This window comes from Lipotes vexillifer, unplaced genomic scaffold (genome assembly GCF_000442215.2).
Source record: "Lipotes vexillifer unplaced genomic scaffold, Lipotes_vexillifer_v1.1 scaffold545, whole genome shotgun sequence".
NCBI classification, from domain to species: Eukaryota; Metazoa; Chordata; class Mammalia; order Artiodactyla; family Lipotidae; genus Lipotes; species Lipotes vexillifer.
Genome location: NW_006779129.1, coordinates 330,201 through 341,585, shown reverse-complemented (window position 1 = coordinate 341,585; position 11,385 = coordinate 330,201). Strand labels below are relative to the sequence as shown.

At 54.4% G+C, this 11,385-nt stretch overlaps 2 protein-coding genes across 2 annotated transcripts in view; one reads left to right on the top strand and one right to left on the bottom strand.

Annotated features, from left to right (window-relative positions):
• The window catches only part of MCM3AP (minichromosome maintenance complex component 3 associated protein), a 44,891-nt gene extending 43,345 nt beyond the window's left edge, over positions 1-1,546 (bottom strand). The window contains exons 1-2 of the mRNA XM_007452478.1: positions 325-1,546; positions 13-79 (exon numbers count right to left, since the gene is read on the bottom strand). Coding sequence (XP_007452540.1) covers positions 13-79; positions 325-1,546 — 1,289 coding nt within the window. The remainder of the gene's footprint in view (positions 1-12; positions 80-324) is intronic.
• A 1,477-nt stretch (positions 1,547-3,023) lies between these two features.
• YBEY (ybeY metalloendoribonuclease) lies at positions 3,024-7,028 on the top strand. Its single transcript, XM_007452477.1, has 4 exons — positions 3,024-3,233; positions 4,206-4,334; positions 5,814-5,882; positions 6,942-7,028. The coding sequence occupies exons 1-4, from the start codon at positions 3,024-3,026 to the stop codon at positions 7,026-7,028; spliced, it is 495 nt and encodes a 164-aa protein (XP_007452539.1).
• Positions 7,029-11,385: the final 4,357 nt, after the last annotated feature.

Sequence of the window (11,385 nt, the reverse complement as noted above, 5' to 3'; positions counted from 1 at the left end):
TCAGCAGGAGACAAGCCCCCAAGACTGTCTGTGCTCTCACTTCTTTTACTCTGACGGCCAGGAGTTCCTCTTAGAGAATCTAGGGGATCAGAGAACGGGCACAGAAATGTATCAGATGCAATGTTTTCAAACAATAGGAGGCATCAACCAGGTAAGAGCAAAGGAAATTTTCATGGATGTAAGACCTGCTCTGAGATCCTATGGTATGTTAGGATCCCTAATGTTTACAGGGGGTTTACTACGAAATTCAAACTAACACCCAGGGAAATTTACCAAGAACTTGCCAGCAGAATTTACTGTACTTTGTACATTTTTAGAGCGCACCTTCTTTTTTATCTCTACTTTCAGCTTCTTCCTCTTTATTCACACCTGGAAGCCAGGAAGGTGCCAGGACAGACTGACTGCCTCCTGGGACGGCCAAGTGGTCACTTTCCCCAGACTCGGCACAGCCAGTTTCCTTTTTAGATTCCTTGTTGCCCAGACGGCCTACTTCTTTATTGCTTTTGAAGACATCCTGTATTGTCCGACCGAACAAAGTGCCTCCCCGGGGTCGATTCAAGCGGACGGGTCGCTTATCTGGAGGATGGTCGCCCCTCAACAGAGGGTCCGCATCTTCTGCTGCATCGTGACCGTGCCTCCTTGGGGACCGGTCCTGGTCCTCCTTCCTTTTCAGTCCTTTCATGAGGCTGGGAAGTGGCTCCATTTGGGAACCAGCTTCTTCGCATCCTTGTCTGACACCTGCTTTGCGAACTGGGAAGGGTTCACCCAAGGACCCTGAAGGAGATATGGGGAAGCTAGTAAAGCCACTATTAGAACTTCCAAAGAGGGATTTGGGGCCTCTCTTCTCTTCCTCCACATTTTGACTTGACAAGGCAGAAGTAAAGGCAGATGATGATGAATTATTATTACCTGGTTTTGAAAAGGTAAAATTTGAATTGGTGGCTGAACCACTTGTCACCTGAGAAAAACAAAACGGGGCCAGTCCCCCATGTCCACTACTGACCGGGTGGGAAAATGTAAAAAATCCGGAAGTAATTTGGTTCTGAGTTTTCGCTGGCTCGGATTCAGCCCCCAATATTGGCCTGAACACTGAGTTCTCCAGAGGTTTAAAGCTAAATTCTGTTTTCCCAAAACCAGAGCTTGCTATTTCTCCAGTCTCTGGTCCAAAAGTAGAAGTACTTGGGAATGCTCCAAGGTTGGGTGACTTAAAACTAAATCCTGGGTTTCCAGGCACAGATGAACTTGAAGACCCAGAGGTAGCTACAAAGGCCGGAATGTGTTCAAGTCCAGAAAAGAGGCCAACATTTGAGGTTTGGGAGAATCCTAATGTTTGCACTGAAGAAGAAGGCCCTTGTCCAGAAGATGCTGGAAAGCTGGACACCTGTGAAAATCCAGAGCTCTTCCCGGATAATGTATTGTTTTGTCCGAAAAGAGAGGGCTGACCAAACCGAAATGGTGGCTTAGCTTGAAACGTCCCTATGGAACCACTGGAAGATGGTGGAAAAGCACTAGGCTGCTGCCCACTGAAAGGATTAGCTGGATTCATCTTCTGATCCAATTACTGGAAGGTAATAAATACGCGCAGAAAAGTAATCCCCTTCCTCAAACGATCTGTTCAGCTAGGGAGCCCCCCCCTCATCTTCACGATAAGCTGAAAGACAAAAATTCAGACCATCACAGCTATGTAGTGCTGTAAGACTAAGAAAAGAATTTTTAATCACATGTCAGGTAAAGCAAAGAGCTAAGTATTCTTACTTTCTGAGAGGCAACTGGTGGGGCTGTTTTGGTTTGGTTTGGTTTGGTTTTGAGTGCGGGATAGAAGTTGGTACAAATAAATTACTTTGTTACGGAGCTTTAAAGCATGATCGTCTAAAACTAAAAACAAAAATTCAAAACATTTTACTGAATCGGTAAATTCACGGTAAAACCTCAAATAACAATATGAAAATACATGCCGTTACTCTTTTCAACTTAAAGACAGGAGGTTTCTGACGTCTTTCAATCTCGACAGCCAGAGAATTAGAATGCAAGACTGTTAAAACATTAGTGTTTCCGTGTTTCCTCCCGTCTAATTTTTCTCCCAGTAACCAGGGCACCAAATACTCTTTCCAGACAAAGAAATATTTTGCGATTTTACACGCGGGCGATTACCCCCAGGAGCTGGCTTGAAGAACAAGAGCGCTCACGCAGAGGCTGCCCCACCCCAGACCGCCGAGGGACAGGGGCACCTGTGCAGCGCAAGCCAAGCCTCGGGCGGCGCGGTGGGTGGCCCCGCACCCGCTGTGTTGCCCCCAGTGTCCTCCCGGCGCCCCTGGCCCCGCGCCCCTGCCCCCCGCCTCCGTTAGCGACACGGGAGCGGCGGCGGGAAAGGGGGAGACCTCCGCCCGCCCAGGCCCCGCGCCGCGCTCAACGTCCGGCTCAGGGACGCCACCGCCCGCCGTCCCACGGCCCCTTGGCGCCGGGCTGGAGCCGCACGCAAGGACCGCGACAGCCAGAGACTCACCGTTTCACTGCGCGCAGCGAGCAGAAAGCTACGCGGCTACCCACTTCCGGTCTGTCCCGCGCCTAGGCCGAGACGCGCTCGGGTTCCGCTTTCTGGCCGGGCGGCGGCGGCGGAGCTTCCGGTACGCGGCGTCCAGCTCCGAGCCCGCCAGCTTCCGCCCGGTAAGTTCCCCCTCCCCAAAGAGGGGCGGCGGGCGTTCCCCGCGGGCGGCCCGGAGACGACGGGGCGCCCTCCGCCCCGCCCCGCCCCCACTGCGCACCCCTTCACCGTTAGGCCCTTCCTCCCCGCCGCCCCGCTTTCCTAGTGGCTGTTGACGTCTGTCTGGCGCGCCTGACTTCACGGCGTGTTCACGTCCTTCCGTGTTATGGCTTCCGTATGGTGAAAGGCGCATTCCATGACGTTTTTCAACGAATTCCGCCAAACAAGATGAATTGAGTGTGTGCGCGCGGGTGTTTCTACAGAATTTAGGATGGCTTTCTGATTCGTCTGCCTTTTATAGGGCGCAGTGGCTCCGGCCGCGATGAGCTTGGTTGTGAGGAACCTGCAGCGGGCGGTGCCCCTGAGGCGGGCGCGGCTCCGCGAGAATGTGCAGGCGGTGCGGAGAGCACTGGGGGTGCAGAGGTTCGACCTGGGGGTCATCTGTGTCGACAACAGAAAGATTCAGCAGATTAATAGAATCTACAGAGACAAAAACACCCCAACAGATGTGCTTTCCTTTGCGTTTCACGAGGTAAAAGCTGTTTTCCTCTTCCTGTCTGGCCTACCTTCCTCTGGAAATCCCTGTTAATTATACCACAGACACGATTTTAAGTTTGACTTTGAAAACTCAAATACACACAGAAGGAGAGAGTACCGTGTGACCATCCCCTATTGACCAGATCCTATCGCTGGAGGAGGGGAGATGATTGCCCCCCGACCCCACGTTCTGTATCAGTGAATTAAAGAGAAAGTGCTTCTGCAGTTTTAAGTGTGACTAAATAATACATATGTATAGATTGAAAACTTTTAAATAACTCTGAGAATAAAAGGACAGAACTGGGTGACTATTTTAAACAAATACGTGATATCTGTCAGGTCACTACCTATGTTATGTGAATGATCGATCCGAGGCTCCCCACACTGTTCGTACAGCATAGATTGAGGCAGCCCTTTCGGAAGGCAATCTGGCAGTTTACTTGAAGTAAATCTTGATTACTGTTTAATCCACTAGTGTCATACCTAAGGAAGTAAATGGAAAGAAAATAAAATGTTCAATGTGTAACATAAAAATGTATTAAAGTATCCACTTATCCTCTTCCCTGATAGGAAGTAAAAATATTAACACCCTAAATATCAAGCCATAGGTGACTGGCCTCAACTGAATAGACTGGTCTTTATGTGGGAAAATGAGAAAGATTATTTGTTTAGGACAAAACAACAACTGGAAAAAACAGAAATGTAAGCTTGTATCGATGTGGTGATTTAGCTCCGTAGAAGTTAGGGAGCTGGGTGGTTGGGCCTTAGGAAGGATGAAAGAAATGGAAGGTTCATTTCACAGGGTGGGAACATCTTCAGTCAGTCGTGTGTAGTGTCTCTACCACAGTTCCCAACTTGTCTGCCTTGGGACTAGTGGCACAGGGTCTTTCGGGGTGAAATCTGTAGGCCTGTGGTCGATTAGTGTTCTGAGGTCGAGTTCTCCAAATGTATGTTTCCTCATTTTCAGAATCTGAAAGCAGGCGAAATTCCCCAGCCTGATTTTCCAGATGACTATAATTTAGGAGACATCTTCCTGGGAGTGGAGTATATCTTCCAGCACTGCAAAGAAAATGAAGATTACTATGACATCCTGACTGTAAGTGCTGAAATGACAGACCCTGCTTGGCAAAGCAAAGGCTGATGTCCTCCATCCAGGCGGTGAGAAGAGGTGGAGGCGACACGGGCATACACACCATCGTCCTCATGCAGGACAGAGCTTACTGAGGGAGACCCACAGGCAGGGGCAGCGCCCTCTCACCATCCCTCAGAGAGGAGAGCCTGGGCCGTGGGGTCTGCATGCCCCATGGCACCGCTGGGTGAGGGGAGAGGACGGGGGCATCTACGTGGATAACTGAAGGGGGAGCCCCAAAGCGGCCTTGTTCTTAGCTTCACCTCTGGAGATCAGCAGGCTGTGCAGAGGGAGCCCCAAAAGCGGCCTTGTTCTTAGCTTCACCTCTGGAGATCAGCAGGCTGTGCAGAGGGAGCCCCAAAAGCAGCCTTGTTCTTAGCTTCACCTCTGGAGATCAGCAGGCTGTGCAGAGGGAGCCCCAAAAGCAGCCTTGTTCTTAGCTTCACCTCTGGAGATCAGCAGGCTGTGCAGAGGGAGCCCCAAAAGCAGCCTTGTTCTTAGCTTCACCTCTGGAGATCAGCAGGCTGTGCTGAGCCAGCTCAGACCTGCTGTGTGAGCTTCTTACCGAACTGCCCAAAGCAGGCAGGATTCTGGCCTCCAGGACCTTCAGATCTGTCTCCTCAGCTTGATGCCATGAAGGGTGGTGGGAGTGTTCTGGCAAGTTGTGTGTGATTGAGTCATGTTTTAACGTTCCTGTGGATTCAATTGAGGTGTTTTCCTTTGACCGAACAGCCACACCCTGAATTATCATCTTTGGGGAGCCTAGTGCTTCCGAGGCTTGAAGCAGAGCTTAGAGCTTCCCAGCAAGACGCCCTGTGCTCAAGCGTCAGGGTGCTGCCAGAAGGAGGGTGTGCTTTCTCCCAGGGAGTTGGGGCAACTGCAGCATAGACAGGACTAGTCTGCACAGGTCTCAGCTCTGGGATCTCTGTGGCCAGCAGCTGTGCACCCCTGGGGGCTCTGGGCTGGGGGGCAGTTGTGGACCTCTTCCATTCCCCCACACCTCCTGAGGATTCTCTTACCCCCAGCGGAGGGCCAGCCCACACTCCTAGGGCCCTCATCCCCCGGCGCAGGGCCAGGCCAAGCCACTGTCCTCCCAGCTGGTGCCCAGCTGCACGTTGGCACCTTCTAACAGCCCGGGGTACCTTCCCCCTTCCCCTGCCCTGGTCCTCCATGTCTCCACAGCTACCCACCCATCTGCCCCTTCCCCACCCCATCCCAGAGGAGAGACTGATCTTCACATCCTGCCATGGGCCGGGCCTACTGCTGCTCCCCAGACCCCACCCCTGTGACCTCACCACCTGCCCACAGCCCTGCCTGGGCCCGGAGGAAGCTTCCTAACCTCCCACCAGACATCCACTGAGCTCTCCCTGACTTCCTGCCCCTCCTCCCTGGCTCATGGCTTGGTCCTGACCGCCCCCTGAGGCAGCTTCTGAATTGTTCTGACAGGTGACTGCCACCCACGGGCTCTGTCACCTGCTGGGCTTCACACACAGCACGGAGGCCGAGTGGCGGAAGGTAGGAGCCATCCCCTGTCCCCAGCACACACATGGGGGGCATTGCAGCCCGAGGCCCCAGGAGCCAGGGCTGCACCACCTGCCCCTTGCAGTCAAGTATGAAAACCAAATGGAGAAGCGCAGTGAAATAAGGAAATTATAATGCTTGCTTATAAAAAAGACAGTGTTTGTCTGAAATATTGGACTCTCTAAATGCTGTTAACTGCATTGTTTATTCACTGTTGAAAGAAGGGTCTGAGGAGAGACACTACATTCCATAAATTCTATAAAATTCAAATGGCTTAAAGTTAAAAAACCTTTACAAGAGACATTGTGATGGTATTTGTCAATGGAAAGAGGATTTAGAGCGTGCAGGTGTCTGATCACCAGACCTGTTAGGTAAAGTTCTGTGGCAGTTTGTTTCCTGGAAGGCTGCCAGTGTTTACTCTGTCTGTGAAGGTCTGTGTTGGTAGATGCACCGTATTGTGTTTTATTAACTCGAATTACATTCGTAATCAGACGGGTTCCCTGAACAGCATAGAAGAAAAGCAGTTTTTCCTTAACGGAGGTAGTCTCCGGGCAATGGGCCTCTCCCCAGCCTTCCTAGGCTGCTGGGTCCACACGGGCCACACCCTGGCTCCCCCCGACCCCCCCGCCCGCCCCGCCCAGCTCTGCTATGGCCACCTGGCTCCCCTGCTCAGCCCCACTGATTTCCACATGCCCGCAGCATCTCAGGAAAGCCTCCAGCGCGCTTCCCACCAGCCTGCCCTTTCCCCGGGGGGCCGTCCTCACACCCGCTCCGGTGCTTTCAGGGCCGGGCCACGCAGTCCGGCCCCTTCTCCTGCAACCCAGGCAGGCGCTCCTCTCCATGCACAGACCACCGGCCCAGCACCTGTTCCCAGCCCCCTGCTGGCTGCAGGGTTCACACGCCACCGGGCAGCACGTCGGTGCTCCCTGTGCACTGGGACACAGCCTGCCCTGGGCTGTGTGGGAGGCCCCGGGCCTCGGGGAGGGAAGCCCAGGGCCCAAGGAGGCCAGGCCTCTGGGCCAATCTGGAGCTGTTTCCACCCCTTTCTTTCAGATGTACCAGAAGGAGAAGCAGGTTCTCGAGGAGCTGAGCAGGCACACAGGGACCAGGCTTCAGCCCCTGATCAGGGACCTCTTCTGACCGAAGTGCCACCGTGTGGAGGGAAAGTGGATACCCCACCGGGCCCCAGGGATCAGGGCTCCCCGTGCGGAGGTCCCTGCTGGCCACTGCTGTCCTGTGGGGCTGCACAAGTGCCAGCCCTAGCAGGCGCTGAATTCCACAAGTGGAACTTGCCTCTTAAAACACGAGAGAAGGGCTTCCCTGGTGGCGCAGTGGTTGAGAGTCTGCCTGCCGATGCAGGGGATGTGGGTTCGTGCTCCGGTCCAGGAGGATCCCACATGCCGTGGAGCGGCTGGGCCCGTGAGCCATGGCCGCTGAGCATGCGTGTCCGGAGCCTGTGCTCCGCAACGGGAGAGGCCACAATAGTGAGAGGCCCGCGTACCGCAAAAAAAAAACAAGGAACAAAAAAAAAAACACGAGAGAAATTTCCACTCATTTCTTTGTTCAGGACACAGTAGGTGTGTTATTTTCAGTGTTGTGAATAAAATAGTTCCAAGTGCTCAGGATGCAGAGGTGGGAAGTGTCGGCCGCCTCCTCCCTGGGGCTCCGCCTTTGACAAAGAGGCATCTCCCACGTCTGCATCCCTTCAGGACAAATCAAGCAGCCCAGGTGGGCCTGCCCCCACTTCCCGTTGGAATCCTGCTGGATTCGGTCCCATCCAGTTCTCAGGAGCGCTCGGGCCTGGAGCCTTTGCGTGGTGCCTCTGCAAGGTGAGGGGCAAGGCTGACCCTCGAGGTGGCCGCAGGGCCAGGCCTACCCCCCGCAGGGCACCCTTAGCATGCCTCCTGCCATCACCCACCCCTACCCATCGGTCCCAGTCAGGCAGTTGCTCACAGACTCTGCTCGAGTCCTTTGCCGTGGCCCCGGCGTGGCAGAGCTCCGACTGCCACGTCCCATCCTCCTGTAGGAAAGCCTCTCTCCTGTCAGTATGTCCTGCCATGTGAATATGAAAGTAAACCCAGGAGTTTACCCCAGAGCTTTATCCAGAGCTGTGCACAAGCTTCGGGCATCACGGGTGGGAGCAGATCTGGAAGGGACGGGCGCCGAGCCAACCCGGGGCCTCCAAGCACCGACCACAGTGCCACAGACCCTCCAAGGAGCTCTGAACTGGTCATGGCGATAAAACACAGCCTCTTGGAGACCCTGAAACCCCAAGTACTATGATTCTAAGAATTTGGTTTCTCCCATAAATCGATTTCAGAAACATGAAAACGTGTTTCCCACTGGAATTGTGTCCTGAGCCTGGACTTTCCCTGGCTCTCGGGGACACGGGCCCTGTCATGTTCCTGAATCATTGGCCACATGACCTATTTCTCGTCAGTTACTCTCGTTCTCAGTTTAAAGTCTAACATGGCAAAGACAAAGCTAACCCCACAAAGCTCTCCCCAGGCCTTTTTCAGGGACTGAAGGGATCCTGAAACCCACTGGTCCTATCAGCGAGTATTTGGAGGTCTCCACCTGCCATTAGAGCTGACCCTCCAGAACCTCTGGTCATGTCCGGAACACAGGCAGGTTTTCTCCTGGGTACGGGCCTGAGCAGAATTGCTGGGAGCTGGAGGTGGGAGGTCCAGCTTTATAGGCTGGTGCCCATGAGTGTTTCCCCTGGGCTGGATGCTTTGTCCCCACCAGCAGCCATAGTAGCGGCCCCCAGGTCCTGCTACCTGGTGTCAGGTACCGAGCAACATGCGTGCGCCCTGACCTTCCGCTTGGATGGTGTCCACATGTGCACTGTGGCCATCCTGCGTTTCTCTTGTCACCAGTGACCCTCTCCATCGGCATCCCCTCCCCCAGAAGGGTGACTGGTCAGGTCTTACTGCCCATTTTCTACTGGTTTTTCTTTTTTCTTATTAATCCTGGGGTGTTTTTATATATGGTTGAAAACATGCCTTGAATTTTAGTACAGAACACAAGCAAGTGTCCTTCTGACCTGAATCAGAGAAGGCCACCTCACGGGCTGTCAGCAGCCGTGCCGTTTGCCGGTGGCGCGGCCTCTTGGTTCTATTTCATTCCGCTGGTCGTTCCTGCCCACCCTGCCCGGGCATGTGCTGTCACATGTTCCAGAGCTTCCTGCAAACCCAGCATTGCCAGAGCAGGGCTTCTGCTCTGGGTGTCACCGGCATCCCCAGCCCTTTACTGTCCTAGGTGTGTTCTAGATTCAGCTCCCAAGGCCGTGACGCCCTGGAGGTGCCGTGCCAGGTCCACAGGCCGCTGAGCACGTGCAGTGCCTCTCACTTCGTGTCCTCAACATCTTGCTGAGGGGACCCCCGCCAGCAGCCCCGCCAGGGTGCCAGGCACAGCTGGTCAAAGGAAGTTTTCTCACAACACTTGCCACTAAGTGCCAGGAGCCAGTGCAGCCCCCACAAGCGGAGGGCTCAGGCCCACAAGACTACCCCCCACTCTAGACCAGGGGACCCACTGTCCAACACCATCAGAAGTCAGGGCTTCCCATGGCCCCCGCCTCTGGTTCAGTAATTTGCTAGAATGGCCCACAGAACTCAGGGAGACACTGGTTTCTTACAAGGGACACAGATGGACAGCCAGATGGAGGCATCCATAGGGTGACATCTGGGAGCTTATGTCCCCGTGGAGCTGGGGTGCACCCCCCAGATGTGTTCACCAGCCCCATCTTCTAGGGGTTTTGTGGAGGCTCTGTTAGGGTGGCAGGGCTTGATTAAATCGCTGGCCTCTGGTGACTGGCTCAGCCTCCAGCCCCTCTCCCCTCCCTGAGGTTGGGGGTGGGGCCTGAGTTCCAATATCTCATCAGGGCTGGCTTCTCCTGCCACCAGCCCCATCCTGAATCTCTCTGGCGCCCGAGTCACCTCGTTAGCACAGTCGCAGGAATCACAAAGGTGTTACGAGCTCTGTGCCAGGAACCAGGACAAAACCAGATAGACATGTTGTCTTATGCTGCGGTACCACGCCATGCCACCACTGTACTCCCGGCACCCGGACCCCAGAACCCGCCTCCCTAGCAGCCCCACCCTCACTCCCAGGGCGTGCTCAGACCTCTTCAGGTTCCCCAGGTTGTCATGGCTCGGGGTGCTTTCTCCCCGGGCCTCCTCAGCAGTGGCCGCCCCTCCTGCAGGCCCCCCCAGTGGTGGTCTCCCGGCACCGGACTGTCCCGGACTCAGGAACATGTTTCCCTCATCCCGGTTGACCCAGCAAGGCCAGGTACGCGGTCGTAGGAAACACGTATGTTGGTATCTGCCCCTGGCTCCTGACGTGGGGCTCCTCGTAAATTCCCAAGTGACAGGAGCACCAGGAGCCCCTTTTGTCCTAATGAGGTGACTCTGGGCGGCTCCTGGGTGGAGGCTGGTCGCCAGGAAGACGGAGCCAGGATGAGAACCTTGGAGCTTACAGCGCCGCCCCATGCCCATTCTCCAGAGTAGGGAGGGGACTAGAGATGGAGGTGCCCGTGGATCAGGCCTCCGTGCAGCCCCCACAGCATAAGGCTCGGGGCGGGCTGGGTCGGCAGACACAGCCACATACCAGGAGGGTGACGCACCCCACTCCACGGGGACACAGGTGGCAGCCTGGATTTGTGACTGAGCCCTTAACCTGTGGGATCCGACACCATCTCCCAGTGGGTGGTGTCAGAACTGGACTGAACTGTAGGACACCCATGTGGGGGTCACAGAGCACTGCTTGATGTGGGGAAACCCACACATTTGGTGACGGAAGTGAAATGTTCTGTGTGAAAGTAAAGGAGACTCAGGTGAGAAAGACACAGGAGGGAAGGCGGGGCTTTCCTGACTTGGGAGGTAAACAAAACTGAGTTTTTCCAATTTACCAGACCATCCAAACATGGTGAACTTCTGTCAAATCTCTCCCCTCTATTGAATTAATAATTACGTTGAGAAATAAAACCAAAGGGAAAAGCCATGTTAGAAAATGTCAAACTGAATGGGAATTCCCTGGTGCCCCCCCACCCCCCCACCGCAGGCCGCAGTGCTGGGGGAGAAAGAAAGAAAGAAAACATCAACATGAAAGTAAAGAAATCAGCTCAGACGTTTAACTGCACATTTAACAAGACACCGGCGTCTGTCGAGACGAGCTGCACTCAGGCACCCAGGCCCCGGCCCTCTCCTTGCTGGGCAGCTGCACGGGGCGAGGTCAGCCCAGGGGGAGCCTACGTGCAGCCAAAGGGCAATTCCAAGGTCACCTCACTTCCTCTGACGAGCCTTCTGGCAACTGCGAGGGTCCAAAGATGCAAGGCCGGGGCAGGGCTCCTGCTCGTGTGGAACTTGGGGAAAGAGACGATTGATCCCAAAAGGGGCCAATGAAAACATGCATAATACTTGAAAATGGCATTTGTGAGAAAATTATATTAAAGTAGCCAGGAAGCATAATTCCACCAGAAAAAAATAAAAGAGGAGCA

What these genes read in the sequence shown, in the direction of transcription:
- YBEY (XM_007452477.1), top strand. Translation starts at nt 3,024, where the DNA reads ATGAGCTTGGTTGTGAGGAACCTGCAGCGGGCGGTGCCCCTGAGGCGG. An exon ending in ATTACTATGACATCCTGACT is followed by an intron (nt 4,335 to 5,813) that starts GTAAGTGCTGAA and finishes TTGTTCTGACAG; the next exon opens with GTGACTGCCACCCACGGGCT. An exon ending in CGGAGGCCGAGTGGCGGAAG is followed by an intron (nt 5,883 to 6,941) that starts GTAGGAGCCATC and finishes CCTTTCTTTCAG; the next exon opens with ATGTACCAGAAGGAGAAGCA.